Source organism: Oncorhynchus nerka, linkage group LG22, assembly GCF_034236695.1.
Source record: "Oncorhynchus nerka isolate Pitt River linkage group LG22, Oner_Uvic_2.0, whole genome shotgun sequence".
Classification (NCBI taxonomy): Eukaryota; Metazoa; Chordata; class Actinopteri; order Salmoniformes; family Salmonidae; genus Oncorhynchus; species Oncorhynchus nerka.
In genome coordinates, this window is record NC_088417.1 from 39944045 (window position 1) to 39966821 (window position 22777).

At 42.0% G+C, this 22777-nt stretch overlaps 1 protein-coding gene across 1 annotated transcript; it reads right to left on the reverse strand.

Moving 5' to 3' along the window:
* Positions 1 to 13237: 13237 nt before the first annotated feature.
* LOC115104608 (transmembrane protein 236-like) lies at positions 13238 to 21112 on the reverse strand. The gene is made up of 4 exons (XM_029625967.2): positions 20546 to 21112; positions 20039 to 20111; positions 16059 to 16182; positions 13238 to 15544 (listed from the first exon to the last, which is right to left on the reverse strand). Exons 1-4 carry the CDS (start codon positions 20953 to 20955, stop codon positions 14799 to 14801), a joined length of 1353 nt encoding a protein of 450 aa, XP_029481827.1. The 5' UTR covers positions 20956 to 21112; the 3' UTR covers positions 13238 to 14798.
* Positions 21113 to 22777: the final 1665 nt, after the last annotated feature.

A 22777-nucleotide genomic window follows, 5' to 3' on the forward strand; every position in this document is an offset into this window, starting at 1 on the left:
ACTAACTCACATTTTTCCATTATTAAAGTGGCTAGAGTTATGTAATAAATGTATCACTAGCCACTTTAAACAATGCACTTTATATAATGTTTACATACCCTACATTACTCATCTCATACTAACATTGAGTGGCTGCTGCCAACACACTGTCATTGACACTGACCCAACTCCAGCCACTTTAATAATGGGAAATGATGTAAATATATCACTAGCCACTTTAAACAATGCTACCTTATATAATGTTACTTACCCTACATTATTCATCTCATATGCATATGTATATACTGTACTCTAGATCATCGACTGCATTCTTATGTCACTAGCCACTTTAACTATGCCACTTTGTTTACTTTGTCTACATACTCATCTCATATGTATATACTGTACTCGATACCATCTACTGTATGCTGCTCTGTACCATCACTCATTCATATATCCTTATGTACACATTCCTTATCCCCTTACACTGTGTATAAGACAGTAGTTTTGGAATTGTTAGTTAGATTACTTGTTGGTTATCACTGCATTGTCGGAACTAGAAGCACAAGCATTTCGCTACACTCGCATTAACATCTGCTAACCATGTGTATGTGACAAATAAAATTTGATTTGATTTGATTTCATATGCACATAATGTACTCTATACCATCTACTGCATCTTGCCTATGCCTTTCGCCATGCCTATGCCGTTCGGCCATTCATATATTTTTATGTACATATTCGTATTCATTCCTTTACACTTGTGTGTATAAGGTAGTTGTTGTAAAATTGTTAGGTTAGATTGCTTGTTAGATATTACTGCATGGTCGGAACTAGAAGCACAAGCATTTCGCTACGCTCGCATTAACATCTGCTAACCATGTGTATGTGACAAATAACATTTGATTTGATCTACCTGTTGGAGAACCCTGACCTAATATGAGAAGAATGTAATTGCTTAACGTATGTAGATATTTTAAAGAAAGTGTTTTGATAACTTTCAAGTGTAACAGTGCCATGTAGAATAAACCGTATTTCACAAAGTACCGTCTCAGTGTTCTGCTAATATAACAATACGCAAATATTTCACTTGTCTTTCATATTTTCTTTTCATTCACAACCTATCAACATTTTTTTTCAGGTGGTGCTGGGGCTACCTTGCCAAACATGTCAGATGTCATACCTTCCTGTATGGTGTCCCATACACACTCCTCCCCCCCATTGATAGTACCATTCTATTCAACAATAACAAAAGACAAAAAGTTGTGTCTTGTATAATGCTCAGTACAAGGTCTTTCCAAATTCAGACATCAGTATCAACCTGACTTTCAGTCAGAGGACTCTATGACCAAAGCCTCTCTCCTGTCCTCCATCTGTAGAAAAATTTGATCAAGTTGATGAGTGACACATATTGAAAGAATGATGTTATCGTGTCCATATATGCAGTTTATCGTCTGTCTGTCAAATCTGCTTATTGTGGCAGCACTATTTCAACAAGTCAAATTCCTGTACATGCAAATGTATTTGGAGGAAAAAAAATCTGATTTTGATATTCTGATATCACCTGATATGTCCTGTCTTATTAGTTATCACCTTGTGTCCCTTCTCAGGTGTTCGCCAGCGTCCTCATGATAGCTGGAGGCTGACCACAATGTGTTGTCTCTGGGCAGCTAGTCATCATTGGCAAAAATTGGCATATAAGTAATCCAGTGGCGACCCCATCATTCAGGGCAGGTGGGGCAGAGCCTGTTTTGAGCCCCAAATTTTTTTTATCACCCACCGCCCCAAATAAAATTAAATAAATTGTTTTGCCTGTTTTGCATGTTATTTTGGCATTAATACGCATCACATATCACTTTGCAAACAATGTAAAAAAATATATATTAAAAATCATGAGTGAATAAAGCCTCCATAAAAACATGATCTCTTTTTTGCTTTCTTGAGTAAGGCAGCTCCTAAATGCAGGAGTTTCAGCCTAGCTCAGTACTTTCTGTGGTACTGGGGTAGCCAGCGGAAAATACAGAGTGTAGGGGTTGGTAATGTTCTTTAGTTGTGCCGTGATTGTCTCAGTGTTCCGTCATTCATAGGGACACTACATCACTGCCAAATCTAAGGGTAGAGCTCAAAAACTTAAGTCCCTTGGGTGCTGCCATAGAGTTATTGATCATGTCAACGTCATATTTTCAAAATCTTAGCTACAGTCATCATCAAGAATCAAGTTGACAATCTACTGGCAAATCCTTTTTAATCCTTGTGATATGAAGAGAAATAATGAAGAGAAATAATAGATAAAATGTATCGGTGCTCATCAGCCATTGGACATAAACATTACACAACAAGTTGGAAATCTCAAATTCAACAATGAGTGGTTTAGAAGGAATCAGTGGCTAACTGCAAGCATCGCAAAGCAATCACTAGCCTACTATTCAGTGGAATGGGTGTGTGGTTCCAATTCTCGGTTTACGGGTCTCTTTTCCAAGGTTTGCACCTGAAAGTGCAAATCAATCCGTTATTTTAAAGATTTAGAGAAGTTATGTTACTTATTACATATTTTCACTAATTAGTAGGTTATGCATATAAACCCTTAACAGATAGAGTGTAACAGTTTGAGGTCAAAAAAATGTCCAGGCCTTACCCTGTCATAGAGCTCCTGCGATCCCCAGTCCACTCTTCACAGTGCACAGCATGGAGGATAGTGGAGAGTAGAAACCTTGTCTGGTTTCTCTGGAGCTGGGGTAGGTTCATTTTGTCCATCTGCAGGTATCCCCCCTCCTGGCTCTGTTGCTGGACCTGGCCCTCCACAATCCTCCCCAGCAGACACAGGTTGTAGCTCCCTCCAGTAACCACGAGCACAACCGTTCCTGGATTTTAACTGGCGGATTTATTCTGTAGTTCTAGTCAGAATTATCACCTCCTGAAAATACAGTTAAGCACACTCTTACAACCTTCTTGTCTTACGAGTGACTTATTAGCTTGATATAACTCTGAAGTGCTTACATTCATGAACAGTTTAGCCAGAGCTATAACAGTATCAGATTAAACACGTGAATAAAGGACAAATACCTAATTGGCTGCTTATTACAGAAGGGAAGACATCAAAACTTCACAATTATTATTCCTGGCATGAATTCACACTTCTTCCTTAATTATTATAACGTTACCATCCTAACATACACACTTCAGCCTTTACGAACTACACCCGATGACATAAAAACTTAGCTAACACAGCGCGGGATTGCCTTCACTCCAAAGGTATGTTGCTACGATAATGAGCCCCGTTACAACAGTTATTAGCCACGTAGTTCCGCTTGTCTTATCATTTCCCCCGCATAGCGAACACGTAAACAATTCAAACAAAAACCAACGACATAGACTTACAGGTTAATTGTCAGTTACACAGGTGTAGAAGGAGCAACGTGGTGGCCCCAGAAGTGTATGGCCCCAGCTGAGCCCCCCCAGCTGAGGAGAGGAAAGCAGTGCGAAGGAGAGAGTGCAGCGAAGAGTTCAAGAAAGATAGAGGAAGAGAGATGTTTTATCAGGCAGTGATAGGAGCCAGAAAGACAGACAGAGAAAGAGAGAAGGGAAAGAAATCAGTGCTCCTAGCGAGGCCAGAAGCAAGGAGAGAGAATGTGTCCAGGCTGAGGAGGCGTTAATAATGGGCCCACTTGCCTAATCTAGTTCAGGATGGCCAGCAAGAGGGCTGGCAGGGCACCCTTCATCCAAATTAGCCACCACCACAGAGGGGTGACCAGTCAGCCTAGAGCTCTGGCCCCCCAGTCCTCCACAACAAAGGAATTAAAGCAAGCAAGTTAGAGAGAACTGGGGAGAGGGATAGGGGGTGAGAGGGGGAGAAAAAGAGGGGGAGAGGGGGTGAGAGCATGGAGGGAAGGGCTTTGAGTTTGAATACAGTAATTGGTCCATATGGACAGAGCCTGCTTGAGTATGTTGGTAATGATACAAGTGCAAAATGGCCGGAGAAACTTGCCTGAGTGGATACCCAAAGCAGTAACTTGTGTAAAATTTTGGGGGAAGCGTCCCTCTGTGTGAGCTATTAACTAAGGATCAGACAGACAGATTTGTCAAAACTTCTGGCTTCACATCTGAGCAACAACATTCCTCAGAGGGCTACAGAGAATGTTGCAGATTAGAGAGTTAAGCCATATAATAGGAACACAGAGGCTATACCTCCTTTTTTTATTATTATTTAACGAGGAAAGTCAGTTAAGAACAAATCCCTATTTACAATTACGGCCTATGGGACTCCCAATAACAGCTGGTTGTGATACAGCCTGGAATTGAACCAGGGTGTCTGTAGTGATGCCTCTAGCACTGAGATGCAGTGCCTCAGTCTGCAGCTCCACTCGGGAGCCCGAGATTCATGAACACATGCACACTGTATTACTGTATAGAAATTGAAGTTTAAGTACGTTTTTTTTAATGAAAATCTCACTGGATGTCCACCTGCCCACCAATGAGTCAGATTACCACCAAACATCTAAACAATAATAATAATAGCTACAGAATAGCTACAGAAGAATCCCACAACATGAGCATAGGAGGATGTCTAATACAGGAAGCCGCATGCTGTGTACAGTCCCAGAGGCCTGTATCAGCTCCCCAGACATCAACATACAAAGTATTTATGCTGTATGATCCCTGAGTCACCACAGATGAAACGCACAAGTGCATGCACGCCAACGCTACCTCTGAACACTTGCACAAGACTCCAATGTCTTTCCAACATCCTCCCACACACCATGTACCATGCATGTCAGACAAATACACACTTCTGTAAAACTCAAATGATATAAAAACTGTATACCCGTCCAAAACTACAATTGGAAATAAATGGAACATGAAGAGACCTACCTACCGTTGTTCCCTCTCCAACTTTCAGCAGCTGTAGTATCTAGACCTGCTGTTTTTTTTTTTTTCCTTCTCCGGTGGATAGAGAGGAAGGGTTTATGTTGTTTGGGAGAGAATTCTTGGGCATTGATAAAATCCTCTTATTGAGAAGAAGTAAGAATTGTGTAATATCTTGAGGATTAGCTGCCAGTGCCACTGCCTTAAATGGCTCCGGTTGCCATGGAGATACTTGCCTCCTTTCAAATATGAGGGCACTGGGAGCAGCACACCACAAGCTGGGGTTGGGCGAGAGAGAGGGAGAGGGTTGAAGGAGGGGTAGGCAGAGGAGAGTGGAGGGTTGGAGGTGATCTGGTTGAATGATTGACACCTGAGAGAGCACTGTTCTGAGAACTGCTCATTCCTGCAAGCCGGAGCCCCCCTATGAGCCACAGAGCAATCAGTAGGCACACTCTGAATACACAGAAGTCTGCTGTTATGTAATGCAGTACTACATTTTATTTGCAGATGAACTTGCTTTGCATGTAACTGAATGTAACTGAGTGAGTGACTGACTAAGCGACTGACTGATTGACTGACAGACAGATAGACTGACTGACTAAGTGAGCCAGTGACTGATTGATTGAATGACAGTGTTTGATATGAAGTTCGTTCATATTCTCAGAGGTTGTTACCATAACTGGTGTGTGTAGTTTAGGACCTGCTGACAGTAATGACTGAGTGGGTTTTGAGGCACCATGTTTCTTTTATGTTGTTGGACAGGGTTGACAGGCGTGGACAGCTTGTGCTCCACACTGCACTCCTTAGACAGCCTAAAGGGCACACATTCAATTCCACACTGCTCTCCTTTGAGACTCTTTGTGCTGGTCATGGTAACATTCATTTGACCATTCTCCATCTCTTCCTGTTCTAGTAAATACAGTATGTGTAGTAGCCCCTTTAATCTGCCTCGTACACGCTTAGAAAAAAGGGTCTGTCCCCATAGGAGAACCATTTTTTGTTCAAGGTAGAACCCTTTTTTGTGTAGTGATGGAGCTATGTTTCATTATAGTTGAGGTCCAATCATATAGTTCTTAATACTGTGTGTCATATTAAACCCCTACCTGACCATTTTATTTCCATTAACCCATTAAAAACCTGTTGATTCAGTATGTATTGATTTAGCATGCACTGTAAGTCAGAAGTGTGAGTAAGAGTATAATTCAAAACTTTATTTCTCTCTTTTTGGACATCTATTTACACTATAATTTTGCAAAAACAAAGCAAATTACATTGATTGTATTTTGATCTTCCGTTTTACACACCAAACCGATCTGTACAGGACTCAATTAAACTAAACTGAATTACAGAAAGGGTTTGTTTTATATTGTAATGTCGTCGATTCTACATTTTGTGCAGAGGTTGCATCAGAGCAATTTTAGCTGTAAATCTGGACTGTATGCTTGACAAATGATGCTGATATGCACGAGTGTTCACCCATTATTTACAGAACAAGAAATTGAACAAAGACATGCATGCTTTCAGATTTAGTTGCAGTCTCTCAGTTTGGGTTCGAGTTGGTCAGAGTTGGTAGGCCTAGACCACAGCACCATGCTTGTTGTTCTTGTTGTGCTCCACGGTTTGTTTCATACCAAAGCTTGTCTCAACAATGTTTTCACCTGTTGGTGGTTTTTGGTCTTCTATCATGGCTGCTTCGTTCTGCTCTACGTTGGCCACCAGGCCCTTTGTGTCCACTGTGGTTGTTTGGTGGGTAGGGTTGTTGAAGTACAAGGTGTTGCGGAACATACACTCTCCCGTTTGCGGAGTAGGACGGCACCGAGTCCTACCACGATGATTATCACCAAGACGACGGCCACAGCGATGTCGTCATAACCATGGGGAGCTTTCTCCACTAGGGGAGCTGGAGGACAGTCAGAAAATCCCAGTGTTATTGGGTGAATTGTTGGTGGGATTGGTTTATTTATGTATGTACAGAAAAGTGGTATAGGGTGAATTTGCCCCTAAATGCTGATCTTGGGTTCGTTTAGCATTTTCCCCAGTAATGGGGAGGGCTCTGTACCCAAGAACCAGAAAATGATTGATTTGATTGTCACAACTATAGAATTGTTCACGCTTTACTCTAGCCAATTTATATCTGCTATAAGACACTCACCAGCAACTTGTTGCTTCTCTTTTGGTGTGATGACTGCAAAAGAAAGATATAAAGATGTACAGAAAACATAAATGCAAGACAATTCTAAGCAAACATCAACACAGAATAATTTGAATAATGACTGATATCATCCCATCTTAAATACCGGAGTCTTATCTGCTGAGTCCGACTCACCTTTGGCTGTTTTGCAGATTTATATGTTTAAAGTAATGACTAAAGTATTCCACCCTGAAACCATATAATTGTATGAAATGTGTTAGAGTCATAATCCAATAATGTGTGTGACTAGGCCATTGTGTTACTATTTCGAAATATGAGCTGGGTATAGTTGAGACATTCAAGGCCAACTGAACTGTCGACTTGTGATAACTCTGAAACCAATAAAAGGAAAGAGGCCTCCCCAACTTAGGTAGGGGAGTAACTGTTAGGAATGGCTAGGCTTGCAGAAGATAATTAGAAACTATGTGTTAGTATTGTGGAAAAATACAGCCCACCTTAAGAGAGGTGGAGTTTCTACTGATGTGAGTTCATGTGTGTGTGTCTGTGTGTGTGTGTGAGTTATAAAAAGATTGTGTTCTCATTTTGAAGTCAGAACGCTCTCTGAATAAAGTATTGATCTATTGTAGACTGGGTCTTTGTCTAAATTATTCTATTAACCAGGGCCTTACAACCTCTGGGAATTGGTCAAAGCTATAGTGACTGTTGAGTTATCATCATTGGGATTGAAAATTCTCATTACAAGATGGTATAGTATACTCCACCACACTGTTGTCAATCCACATCCAGTCACCTGAGACAAGAACAACTGGTCAAACAGTCTCCTCAGAGAAGTAAGGGGAGGACCATCCTCCACTGTGAATTTCAGAACAATTTAAATAGTGAAACATTAGTAAAGTTAGAATTTTTAGATACAACTATAAATATATTCACGTCACCAAATAATTGATTAAAACACATTTTTTTGCAATGAAGGTCTACCAGTAGCCTCAACAGCACTCTGTAGGTGTAGCTGGAGGAAAGGTAGTTTCCGTCCTCCCTCTGGGTGCATTGACTTCAATACAAAACCTAAGAGGCTCATGGTTCTCACCCCCTTCTATAGACTTACACGTCCTCCAACCTATCAGAGCTCTTGCAGAATGAACTGACATGTTGTCCACCCAAGCAAAGGATCAGATAATACATCTAGCATTGTAAGCATAAGCTACAGGAAACTAGCACTGCAGCGCTGTTGGCTCAAAGGTAGAGAAAGACAATAGTTGAATAGTTTTGACCAAATACATTTCTTACAAAATGAAGGAGAAGCGAGATAGCTACAGTGGGGCAAAAAGGTATTTAGTCAGCCACCAATTGTGCAAGTTCTCCCACTTAAAAAGATGAGATAGGCCTGTAATTTTCATCATAGGTACACTTCAACTATGACAGACAAAATGAGAAAAAAAATCCAGAAAATCACATTGTAGGATTATTTATGAATTTATTTGCAAATTATGGTGGAAAATAAGTATTTGGTCACCTACAAACAAGCAATATTTCTGGCTCTCACAGACCTGTAACTTCTTCTTTAAGAGGATCCTCTGTCCTCCACTCGTTACCTGTATTAATGGCACCTGTTTGAACTTGTTATCAGTATAAAAGACACCTGTCCACAACCTCAAAAAGTCACACTCCAAACTCCACTATGGCCAAGACCAAAGAGCTGTCAAAGGACACCTGAAACAAAATTGTAGACCTGCACCAGGCTGGGAAGACTGAACCTGCAATAGGTAAGCAGCTTGGTTTGAAGAAATCAACTGTGGGAGCAATTATTAAGAAATGGAAGACATACAAGACCACTGATAATCTCCCTCGATCTGGGGCTCCACGCAAGATCTCACCTGAAGGTCAGGTTTGGCAAGGTACAAGGGGGAGGGGGGTGTGGAGTTCAAATTCTTTCTTCCTCAACTTAATTTGGTTAAAACCAACTTTAATGTACTTAAAATGTAAATAAGTAAAGTAAAACATATATATATATATATATATATATATATATATATATATATATATATATATATACACATACAGTTGAAGTCGGAAGTTTACATACACTTAGGTTGGAGTCATTAAAACTCGTTTTTCAACCACTCCACAAATTTCTTGTTAACTAACTATAGTTTTGGGAAGTCAGGAAGTCAATTTTCCAACAATTGTTTACCTTCACAAGTCTGGTTCATCCTTGGGAACAATTTTCAAACACTTGAAGGTACCACGTTCATCTGTACAAACAATAGTACGCAATAGTATAAACACCATGGGACCATGCAGCTGTCATACCGCTCAGGAAGGAGATGCGTTCTGTCTCCTAGAGATGAACATACTTTGGTGCGAAAAGTGCAAATCAATCCCAGAACAACAGCAAAGAAGATGCTGGAGGAAACGGGTGCAAAAGTATCTATATCCACAGTAAAACGAGTCCTATATCAACATAACCTGAAAGGCCGCTCAGCAAGGAAATAGCCACTGCTCCAAAACGGCCATAAAAAAGCCAAACTACGGTTTGCAACTGCACATGGGGACAAAGATTGTACTTTTTGGAGAAATGTCCTCTGGTCCGATGAAAAAAAAATAGAAATGTTTGGCCATAATGACCATCATTATATTTGGAGGAAAAAGGGGAAAGCTTGCAAGCCGAAGAACACCATCCCAACCGTGAAGCACGGGGGTGGCAGCATCATGTTGTTGGGGTGCTTTGCTGTCGGAGGGACTGGTGCACTTCACAAAATAGATGGCATCATGAGGCAGGAAAATTACGTGTATATATTGAAGCAACATCTCAAGACATCAGTCAGGAAGTTAAAGCTTGGTCGCAAATGGGTCTTCCAACTGACCCCAAGCATACTTCCAAAGCGGTGGCAAAATGGATTAAGGACAACAAAGTCAATCTATTACAGTGGTCATGGCAGTCTTCATCCTGTGATATAGTGGTACAAAAAATAGGTGGGTAATCTCTGATCGCCAGTCACACTGAAGAAAGAAACATTTCCAATACTTTCAATGCATTGAAAAGAACAACAAAGTCAAGTTATTGGAGTGGCCATCACAAAGCCCTGACCTCAGTCCTATACACACTGAAAAGTGTGTGTGAGCAAGGTGGCCTACAAACCTGACTCAGTTACACAAAATAAATAAAAGCTGAAATAAATCATTCTCTCTACTATTATTCTGACATTTCACATTCTTAAAATAAAGTGGTGATCCTAACTGACCTAAGACAGGGAATTTTTACTAGGATTAAATGTCAGGAATTGTGAAAAACTGAGTTTAAATGTATTTGTCTAAGGTGTATGTAAACATTTGACTTCAACTGTGTATATAATTATATACTGTGGTAAAAAAAAGTATGTGATCCCTTTGGATTTACCTGGATTTCTGCATTAATTGGAAATCAAATTTGATCTGACCTTCATCCAAGTCACAACAAAAGACACACACAGTGTGCTTAACTTCTTGATGCACCCATCCCGTTAACGGGATCATTTTCGTCAACATCCGCTGAATTGCAAAGCGCCAAATTCAAATTAAATTACAAAAAAGATTTAATTTTCATGAAATCACAAGTGCAATATAGAAAAACACAGCTTAGCTTGTTGTTAATCCACCTGGCGTGTCAGATTTCAAAAAAGCTTTTCGGCGAAAGCATACCAAGCATTTATGTAAGGACATTTCTCTCAGCAGACAAAACATTACAAACAGCTAGCAGCGAAGTAGATCGGTCACGAAAGTCAGAAAAGCAATAAAATGAATTGCTTACCTTTGATGATCTTCGGATCTTCGGACACAATAAATGTTCCTTTTGTTCCATAAAGATTATTTTTATATCCAAAATACCTCCATTTGGTTGGCACGTTATGTTCAGAAATCCACATGCTCGAGCGGTCACGACCGGGCAGACAGAAATTCCAAATAGTATCCGTAAAGTTTGTAGAAACATGTTAAACGTTTTTTATAATCAATCCTCGGGTTGTTTTTACAATATATAATCAATAATATTTCAACCGGGACTGTAGCTTCTTCAATAGGAGAGAGAGAAAATGTCTGCTCCAAGCTGTTGCTCATGCAAAACGCTGCTGGCACCCAGACATACAATGACGCAATCTTTTTCACTCATTTTTCAAAATAAAAGCATGAAACTATGTCTAAAGACTGTTCACACCATGGGGAAGCCATAGGAAAAGGAATTTTATTTTTCCAGGCAAGTCAGTTAAGAACAAATTCTTATTTTCAATGACGGTCTAGGAACAGTGGGTTAACTGCCTGTTCAGGGGGAGAACGACAGATTTGTACCTTGTCAGCTCGGGGGTTTGAACTCGCAACCTTCCGGGTACTAGTCACACGCTCTAACCACTAGGCTACCCTGCCGCCCCAATCTGGTTGATAAACATTTTAAATGGAGCAAAGGCAGGCAATGGAACAAAGAACTTTCAGGAAAAACAGCACTTCCGGGTTGGATTTTCCTCAGGTTTTCGCCTGCAATATCAGTTCTGTTATACTCACAGACAATATTTTTACAGTTTTGGAAACTTTAGAGTGTTTTCTATCCTAATCTGACAAGTATATGCATATTCTAGATTTTGGGCCTGAGAAATAGGCAGTTTCATTTGGGTACGTTTTTCATCCAAACATCAAAATACTGCCCCCTACACTCAACAGGTTAAACTAATAACACACAAAATATTGTATTTTTCTCATCTATATTGAATACATGATTTAAAAATTCACAGTGTAGGTTGGAAAAATTATGTAAAACACTAGGCTAAGGATTTCTCCAAAAGATCATTGGAGTCAGGAGTCAGCTAACCTGGAGTCCAATCAATGAGATGAGATTGGAGATGTTGGTTAGAGTTGCCCTGCCCTATAAAAAACACTCACAAAATGTGAATTTTCTATTCACAAGAAGCATTGCCTGATGTGAATCATGCCTCGAAAAAAGGAGAATAGTTGACTTGCATAAAGCAGGGAAGGGTTACAAAAGTATCTTTAAAAGCCTTGATGTTCATCAGTCCACGGTAAGACAAATTGTCTATAACTGGAGGAAGTTCAGCACTGTTGCTACTCTCCCTAGGACTGTCCGTCCTGCAAAGATGACTACAAGAGCACAGCACATAATGCTCAATGAGGTTAAGCAGAATCCTACAGTGTCAGCTAAAGACTTACAGAAATCTCTGGAACATGCTAACATCTCTGTTGATGAGTCTACGACACATAAAACACTAAACAAGAATGGTGTGCATGTGAGGACACCACGAAATAAGCCACAGCTGTCCAAAAAAAAACATTTCTGCACGTCTGAAGTTTGCAAAAGTGCACCTAGATGTTCCACAGCGTGGCTGGCAAAATATTCTGTGGACAGATTAGACCTAAGTTGAGTTGTTTGGAAGGAACACATAACACTACAGTATGTGTAGAGAAAAAAGGCATAGCACACCAACATCAAAACCTCATCCCAACTGTAAAGTATGGTGGAGGGAGCATCATGGTTTGGGGCTGCTATGCTGCCTCAGGACCTGGACAGCTTGCTATCATCGACGGAAAAATGAATTCCCAAGTTTATCAAGACTTTTTGCAGGAGAATGTATGGCTATCTGTCCGCCAATTCAAGGTCAACATAAATTGGGTGATGCAACAGGACAACGACCTAAAACACAGAAGTAAATCAACAACAGGATGGCTTCAACAGAAGAAAATACGCCTTCTGCAGTGGCCCAGTCAGAGTCCTGACCTCAACTCGATTGAGATGCAGTGGCATGACCTCAAGAGAGCGGTTCACACCAGACAACACAAGAATATTGCTGAACTGAAACAGTTTTGTAAAGAAGAATGGTCCAAAATTCCTCCTGACCGCTGTGCAGGTCTGATCCGCAACTACATCAAATGTTTGGTTGAGGTTATTGCTTCCAAAGGAGGGACAACAAGTTATTACATCCAAGGGTTCACATACTTTTTCCACCCTGCACTGTGAATGTTTACATGGTGTGTTCAATAAAGACATGAAAACATATACTTTTTTGTGTGTTATTAGTTTAAGCAGACTGTGTTTGTCTATTGTTGTGACCAATTTAAGCAGAAATCCAGGTAATTCCAAAGGGTTCACATACTTTTTCTTGCCACTGTATATACAGTACCAGTCAAAGATTTGGACACACCTACTCATTCCAGGATTTTTCTTAATTTTTACTATTTTCTACATTGTAGAATAATAGTGAAGACATCAAAACTATGAAATAACACATATGGAATCATGTAGGAGGATGTGTGATGGTGTGGGGGTGCTTTGCTGGTGACAATGGCCCAACACACCTCCAGGCTGTGTAAGGGCTATTTGACCAAGAAGAAGAGTGATGGAGTGCTGCATCAGATGATCAGGCCTCCACGATCCCCCGACATCAACCAAATTGAGATGGTTTGTGATGAGTCGGACCGCAGAGTGAAGGAAAAGCAGACAACAAGTGCACAGCATATGTGGGAACTCCTTCAAGACTGTTGGAAAAGCATTCCAGGTGAAGCTGGTTGAGAGAATGCCAAGAGTGTTTAAAGCTGTCATCAAGGCAAAGGTGGCTATTTGAAGAATCTCAAATATTTGTTTAACACTTTGTTTTGGTTGCTATATGATATCATATGTGTTATTTCATAGTTTTGATGTGTTCACTATTATTCTACAATGTAGAAAACAATACAAATAAACAAAAACCCTTGAATGAGTAGGTGTTCTAAACCTTTTGACCGGTAGTGTACGTACAAGAAAAAAGACAATTGTAGAAGACAAAAAAAATCTTCATAATATAGAAAGCGACAGATCTTTGCAAACGTAAACGTGTGTCCGTTCTTTTTACTATTACAGGCCACCTACAGACTGAGGCCGGTAACACACGCATATAAATGCAGTCATACACAGTTCATGCTCACGTGAAATCATATCATAAAACAGATGTCTTTTTTTCTCTCAGATTTTCTATTTGTCTTTATACATTTTTACACCCAAAAATATGTTTCATTTGTACAAACTCACGCTTTGTTTTAAATGTGTGGATATGATAACCTAGCAAGGGAAGAAAATCTGGGATGTATAACAACATGTATGTATATTCTTACACAATTCACTGCACTTTATGGTAATAGAATAGAAACATTATATATTATCTGTTATCAAATCTGTAAGTGACATGACAGGTTCTTTACATTCTCAAAGTGCCATGGTTCAGGTTGGGGACAAGGGGGCAAGGAGAGTTGCGGGGTAAAAAAACAACGTTGAACAAATAGGAAATAAGATAACACCAAGACAACACATAGTCCTCTGACAGTCAATGTCCTCCATCCCCTTTACGGGAACAAATTGCCAAAGAGTTCCCTTTTAACCTGCAAAAAGCTCCACAATTGTCATCCTGTCCCTCCTTTAATCAGAATCATCATTATGAAATGGATCAATCTCTCTTTGCTGTGCCGAACACAGGAATCCGCTCCAATTCTTCTCATCGCTGCGTGAGTCAGTTGTTGTTTTGGTTTGGTGTCTCTGTTATGAACTCCATTTCCACTGGGCACAGACGTAATTTCAACGTCTAGTTTTGATTTACATTTGGTTGAGTTGTGAATACAATGTGAAATCAACAAAAAATATTATTGGATTTAGGTTAAAAAACAAATAAATAAATTCCCTTTCGTTGATGACAACGTCATCACATTTTTTGGGGGGATTGAAATGATGTGGAAACCAGTTTTTGCCCAGTGGGTTGTTGTCCATTGTTTTTTTCTCATCCTTGGCTGGCGACTCAGATCAGAACATCCTCTCGGTGTTGAAGACCCTCAGCTTGGTCATAAAGTTGAAGTAGATGAAGGCCAGGCAGACGAGCAGGTTCTTCATCAGGTAGAGGAGGGGCGTGACAAAGCCGAAGAAGGCGATGAGGCCGATACGCACAAACAGGAAGGGCAAATCCTGCAGGGCCACGCCTAGTGATGATAGCAGGGGACTGTGGGGCATGACAACCAGCCGCAGGCACGACAGGTAGCTAAAGATGTAGATCGGGAACACCCAGCCCGAGTAGTAGACCGCTGGGTGCCCAGCCACCCTCACCATCTCCACTGTGTCCATCCAGAACAGAAAGCTGTCCACAAATACCTCGGCTCGGGCATCGCTGGCACACAGGAAGTGCAGCGGCCCTGTGTACGCATATGGTGAGACTCCACGGTCCACCGACGTGCTGACAGAGTGTGCCGAGCGTGCCGAGCGTGCCGAACGTGCCGAGCGTGAGCTCAGGCCTGAAATGCTAAACTGTCTCCCTGGTATCTGGTTACCTGACATCCCCTGGAAAGTCCCATTGGCCTCTGGTCGTGAGCCCGCCCCGTTCTGGTCCTGCCCATTTGGACCAGGTTGCCCTGGTTGTGCAGGTTGCCCGGGCACAGCTGGCGTTACGGGTGACGCAGGGTTTGCTGGGTTTACTGGTGTCACTGGGGTTCCACGTAGGTGCTCCACGTGTGTGAGGACATTGGAAGGGATCTCAGCATCTCGGTCCAATTCATTAGCTGGACGGAAAGACAACAGCACATGAGTATGTTAGCCGTGACTGAATGACGCAGATCAGAACATCTCATTATGGCACAAACATGCACACCACACAGCCCAAAAGTGTAGAACACAGGACAACACAGTGACGGTCTCTCTGGGCTCTATAGGCACTATATTTTACCATAATACAATAGCATTTCTGATCAGTGGAAAATGAGAAGGATCTGGTTATTTCCTCTAATAAAGGGATTCCAAGAAAGTGACAGCCGTCCTTAGAACATTTAATGGTTTTTGCCAATTCAACACTGTGTTACCAAAAATCAATTGGGGGGTTGTACAGAGAATTTCCTGTTCATTTTCTGAGATACATACTGTATCTCTATATAGAACATATCCTCCGATAGTGTACACTATTGTTGTCTTAATGAAATTAGTTCTGAGTTGGCAGAGGATCAGGCAGTATTCAGACTACAGTAGCTAGCTAGTGTTCAGTTAAACGTGTGTGCAGAACACAGAGCTTTGCATTCTCACCATGTCCAGTGAGTCGACAGTGGCGGATCCTCTCCAGGATATCGATGCAGATGAGGGAGAAGAGCATCAGTGACACAGGGAGCTCTGCGAACGTGTCCTGCCTTATACTGTTATTGATCTGCACCTGATAGAAAACAATGATCAAAACCAATCTGTGATTTGAATCAGATGACGTTGACATTTTAGCAGACTCTTATCCAGAGCAACGTACAGTTAGTGCATTTATCTTACAATAGCTAGGTGGGACAACCACATCAGTCATAGTAAGAACATTCTTCCTCAATAAAGTAGCTTTCATTACAATTTCTAGCCCTGATTGTGATCTAATGAAATGGTCATGTGCCGGTCTTCCCCTCCAAACCTTCTCCAAATGCTACATGGCACCCTATGAGTGCTATATACCCTCTGTGATACTGGATTAGTGGGCTAATCACTTAGCTCTGGTATGTGCTTAACCCAGGACTACTTGCCTACAGGACACAGAACAAAAGAGACTGGGAGTCATCTGAGCTTAATTTATGGCTTCTCTTATGTGAAAGAGAGTAGATAAGCCAAGGACCTGAGGTCACCCCTGGATCTTCAGGAACCTCTAGAATGTGGGCTCATAGGAGGTGGGCTCTTCACAGACAGGAAGTGGGAAAGTGCCAGATGGACAGCTGATGTGACCAGGGCGGCTGGGACAGGAAGAGGAACTCGGCTGCTTATCAGTGGCCCCTTGGCCATAGGGCTGTAGATTGCTCCTCTGAGAACCTACACATGTTCCTGTCAACTAGGTTTTCCAGCCAATAGCGTCAAAAATAGGTTCATTACCCTAGGCTTTGATCAACACAGTGTACACTAGTGGCACCTGCTGGTAAAAATCATTTAGAGTAGCCAAATGATTATTTACAACGTCCCACATCCTGTGTAGCCTGTACGTAGCATAGCCTTTTTGTCTTCTACCAAACCAATGGTTGTTCGGTGAAACGATGCTCCAGACGTCATTAATCACGTGCTTCTGATAAAGTAATACAGGAGTCGGCACACTGCTCCGAAGTACATTGCTTATTAGCAATTTCGATGTATGCCTCTGATCAAACGTACTATCACTACTCTCAACTCATCAATTTTACCCCCTCCTCTCTCATAAGACCCCTGCTAGGACACCGCACTTCAAATAACTTCATTATCTTGTAGTTGTGTCATGATGGTACACTCAGGTTTTTTTCTCATAGATTTGTCCCTAAAGGGGTACAAATGCTTGTCACTGGGGTGGTAACCTGTAGTACGCCCTTTCTACCTTCAGTTATAGATACATAATTGTACCCCAGTTCATACTTTTCTTACGTACAGTTCATAGATACAAAAGCATGCTTTTAGAAAAGGAAAAATATGCCTTGATAGGGAACCACCACAGTAACAAAGCCAATTGTTCCTTTAAAGTAGCAAAAGTGTACTTCTACCATAGACCACTTAAACTGGTACAACACTTCCACTCACGGGTAGCCAAAAAATAACTAACTGAAAACCACGCCCCCACTAAGCCATGCCTCCAATAAAATGTACTGGTGTGCCTTGCCTTTTCGAGTGAGTAGTAAAGTTACCACCCATGACTGTATTTGTTAGTAACAGAGACATGATTCATTCATTTTTAGTCCTGTGACCTTCACCAAGTGAGTTCCAAGATCAATGTCATCATTAAAATTAAACTAATTTGACCCTTTATACTGTGGTGTGAACCTTATAGTTTACATGCCACATGGTGGGTACGAATATGTACTTTTCTTCAATACATTGCTTTTATGGTAAGCAAAGGTACAGATCAGTACCATCCAAGAGTTAAGGGTACACAAAATACATTTGTACCCTGGGAAACAAGACTGTCATGATTGTACATTTACAGTTGGGCAAAAAAGTATTTAGTCAGCCACCAATTGTGCAAGTTCTCCCACTTAAAAAGATGAGAGGCCTGTAATTTTCATTATAAGTACACTTCAACTATGACAGACAAAATGAGGGGGAAAAAATCCAGAAAATCACATTGTAGGATTTTTTATGAATTTATTTGCAAATTATTGTGGAAAATAAGTATTTGGTCACCTACAAACAAGCAATATTTCTGGCTCTCACAGACCTGTAGGTTCTTCTTTAAGAGGCTCCTCTGTCCTCTACTTGTTACCTGTATTAATGGCACCTGTTTGAACTTGTTATCAGTATAAAAGACACCTGTCCACAACCTCAAACAGTCACACTCCAAACTCCACTATGGCTAAGACCAAAGAGCTGTCAAAGGACACCAGAAACAAAATTGTAGACCTGCACCAGGCTGGGAAGACAGAATCTGCAATAGGTAAGCAGCTTGGTTTGAAGAAATCAACTGTGGGAGCAATTATTAGGAAATGGAAGACATAAAAGACCACTAATAATCTCCCTCGATCTGGGGCTCCACACAAGATCTCACTCCGTGGGGTCAAAATGATCACAAGAACGGTGAGCAAAAATCACAGAACCACACGGGGGGACCTAGTGAATGACCTGCAGAGAGCTGGGACCAAAGTAACAAAGCCTACCATCAGTAACACATTACGCCGCCAGGGACTCAAATCCTGCAGTGCCAGACGTGTCCCCCTGCTTAACCAGTACATGTCCAGGCCCGTCTGAAGTTTGCTAGAGAGCATTTGGATGATCCAGAAGAAGATTGGGAGAATGTCATATGGTTAGATGAAACCAAAATATAACTTTTTGGTAAAAACTCAACTCGTCGTGTTTGGAGGACAAAGAATGTTGAGTTGCATCCAAACATCATGCTTTGGGGCTGTTTTTCTGCAAAGGGACCAGGACGACTGATCCGTGTAAAGGAAAGAATGAATGGGGCCATGTATCGTGAGAATTTGTGTGAAAACCTCCTTCCATCAGCAAGGGCATTGAAGATGAAACGTGGCTGGGTCTTTCAGCATGACAATGATCCCAAACACACCACCCGGGCAATGAAGGAGTGGCTTCGTAAGAAGCATTTCAAGGTCCTGGAGTGGCCTAGCCAGTCTCCAGATGTCAACCCCATAGAAAATCTTTGGAGGGAGTTGAAAGTCCGTGTTGCCCAGCAACAGCCCCAAAACATCACTGCTCTAGAGGAGATCTGCATGGAGGAATGGGCCAAAATACCAGCAACAGTGTGTGAAAACCTTGTGAAGACTTACAGAAAATGTTTGACCTCTGTCATTGCCAACAAAGGGTATATAACAAAGTATTGAGAAACTTTTGTTATTGACCAATTACTTATTTTCCACCATAATTTGCAAATAAATTCATTAAAAATCCTACAATGTGATTTTCTGGATTTTTTTTCTAATTTTGTCTGTCATAGAAGTGTACCTATGATGAAAATTACAGGCCTCTCTCTTCTTTTTAAGTAGGAGAACTTGCACAATTGGTGGCTAACTAAATACTTTTTTGACCCACTGTATGTTCAAAATATTGGGTACAAAAAATGTACCATTATGCTCTTTATCACGCAGTACCCTAAAAGTTACCGTACAATACCTTGTAAGTTCATACTGTATGTGTACCTCTGAAGGTACATTATGTGTATTTTGATCTACTTACACTCCAGGGTACAATATTGCACCCTTAATTCTAAGAGTGTAGACAATAGTCTGCATCGTGCTCAGTAGGGTTCGATATGCATGGAATCATCTAGACTGATTCGGAACTGGTACATCAGGTGAGTGGACTCTGGAACTAATCAAAGGCATAATTAATCTATTAATTAACTACCAGGGGTACCAGGAAACAAGCAATAATATAGACCTGAAGGCCTGGATGTGAATACCTCTGAGTTAGAATGTCTCTCTGTAAGTGTCACTTCCATTTCAGAGGTAACCAACAGGTTGAGTGTCAAAGGTCACCTACAATGGTAAATCTAAGTCAAAGGTCACGGAAACATAGACACACTGAGACGAGCATAAACAAATGATGCATGATACCAGGGTCACATGGTTTACCTCTGAGCTGGCGATGAGAAAGGCAAAGCAGGGTAATGTGGAGAGGATCACATAGACCAGGGCCACTGGCCTCCTGAGAGAGAGACAGAGAGAGAGGGAGAAGGAAAGAGAGAAAGGAGCAATAGTTATAGGCTAGAGGTTATGAAAAAGGAAAATATCAATGCATTTGGAAATGCTCGATGTTGGCATGATAGACGTGGCACAGCTACTGCCAAACCAAATGCAGGCCAGTCGAGTCAGACACAGCACAGCTACCAGTCAGGTTCATGCCACACAGACCAGACAACCATTACTACACCGCAAGGCTCAGGACCAGAAAACACTGTGCTGTTATATTAAAAATCAAATCACATTTTATTTGTCACATACGCCGAATGCAACAGATGTAGTAGACCTTACAGTGAAATGCTTACAAAAAATACAGCTACAGCTCAGACACAGCTCCTAGCATAGATTTCAAGCCAGGCCGCAGAACAAACAAACCAGATAGACCAGAAAGACACTCACCACTTCTTCCTGCCGACAAGAAACGTCTTATTTGTGAACACCATGTACTTCATGGGCACCCAGACCAGCAGGGCTGTGGAGGTGACATAGGCGATGGAGGAGGCCACGATGAGCCAGTAGGCGGTGCTGGCGTCGCCAGGCGGCTGCGCCATGCTCTTGACCCGCGCCACGATGAGGGCGAACCTTTGCATGACGATGAAGAGCGGCACGCACAGGCCTACAAACTGCAGCACCTCGCACAGGGCGAACTTCAGCGTCCTCCCCGAGGCCATGCTGTGGCAGCCCCTGCGCTGGCTAGCCCTCAGAGGGAGGGAGGGAGAGAGGGGGCTGTTGTCCGCAGTGAGGCGACCCCTGTCCCTCTGAGGGCTAGTCAGGCCTGAGCCTGTTGCATTGTCTGTGTCCACTAGCATTTTCCACACGCCACAGCTCCCGCTCGCTGTTCTGCCGTTTGCTTACACTGCACTAGGCATTGTGTACCTTTATCGCCGCAGTCATGACGGTGTGATGTGACTGCCCCGCTAACCTCTTTATATATGACTGTTGCAAACAATTTCTCTCTCTCTCTCTCTCTGGCCCTTCAAGGGTACTATATTTCAGAAAGAGTGTAACTCCTGGGAAGAGATGTGAAACCTAGAGAAAATATACCTATGGAGCAGAATCGTTACGGACCACGCCAAACACTTGCAGTCCCATGTTATTTAAAGGAGCAGTGGAGAGAGCACACTCTTTTTATCATTTGGATGTCCTGTGAGTTGCATGTTTATTCTGCCATGACTACACATCCCCATCTAGTGGTCCTCTGCAACACTCTGCGAGCAGTGTGGCACAACAGTGTTGGACTGCAACCAAAAGCCATAAAGCAGATGTAGAGATGATGTATCCCCTTCCAGACCAGACAGAAATGAGTGTAGGGGAGACATGAAGAGAAGAACAAGGGAAGGAGGGAGGAATAGAAAGCCTGGGAGAAGAGAGAGGAGAGATAATACACTTTTAAGACAAGCTCAATGAAGTGTTACTGATGAGAAATTGAGTTATATTATTAATGAATGCAGATGATTAGATTTCAAATAAAATCATAATAAAGAGTAACTCTTATCTGACTGAGAAGAAGTTATGAGAGCGATAATCTGACAGACAGTCTGGAGTCGTGGACCTAACCATGCAAATGAACCTACTAAACTCAGCAAAAAAAGAAACGCCCCTTTTTCAGTACCATTGTATTTCAAAGACAATTCGTAAAAATCCAAATAACTTCACAGATCTCCATTGTAAAGGGTTTAAACACGGTTTCCCATGCTTGTTCAATGAACCATAAACAATTAATGAACATGCACCCGTGGAACAGTCGTTAAGACACTAACAGCTTACAGACAGTATGCGATTAAGGTCACAGTTATGAAAACTTAGCACACTAAAGAGGCCTTTCTACTGACTCTGAAAAACACCAAAAGAAAGATGCCCAGGGTCCCTGCTCATCTGCGTGCATGTGCCTTAGGCATGCTGCAAGGAGGCATGAGGACTGAAGATGTGGCCAGGGCAATAAATTGCGATGTTCGTACTGTGAGACACCTAAGACAGTGCTACAGGGAGACAGGAATGGACAGCTGATCATCCTAGCAGAGATAGACCATGTGTAACACCTGCACAGGATCAGTACACATTCGAATATCACACCTGCGGGACAGGTACAGGATGGCAACAACAACTGCCGAAGTGACAAGAGGAACGCACAACCCCTCTATCAGTGCTCAGACTGTCCACAATAGGCTGAGAGAGGCTGGATTGAGGGCTTGTAGGCCTGTTGTAAGGCAGGTCCTCATCAGACATCAGGCTGGGAGTCGCTGGACCAGACGGGACTGGCAAAAAGTGCTCTTCACTGACGAGTCGTGGTTTTGTCTCACCAGGGGTGATGGTTACACTGAGGCCTGTACTCTGTCGGATCGATTTGGAGGTGGAGGGTCCGTCATGGTCTGGTGCAGTGTGTCACAGCATCATTGGACTGAGCTTGTTGTTATTGTAGGCAATCTCAATGCTTTGCGTTACATGGAAGACATCCTCCTCCCTCATGTGGTACCCTTCCTGCAGGCTCATCCTGACATGACCCTCCAGCATGACAATGCCACCAGCCATACTGCTCGTTCTGTGCGTGATTTCCTGAAAGACAGGAATGTCAGTGTTCTGCCATGGCCAGCGAAGAGCCCGGATCTCAATCCCATTGAGCACGTCTGGGAC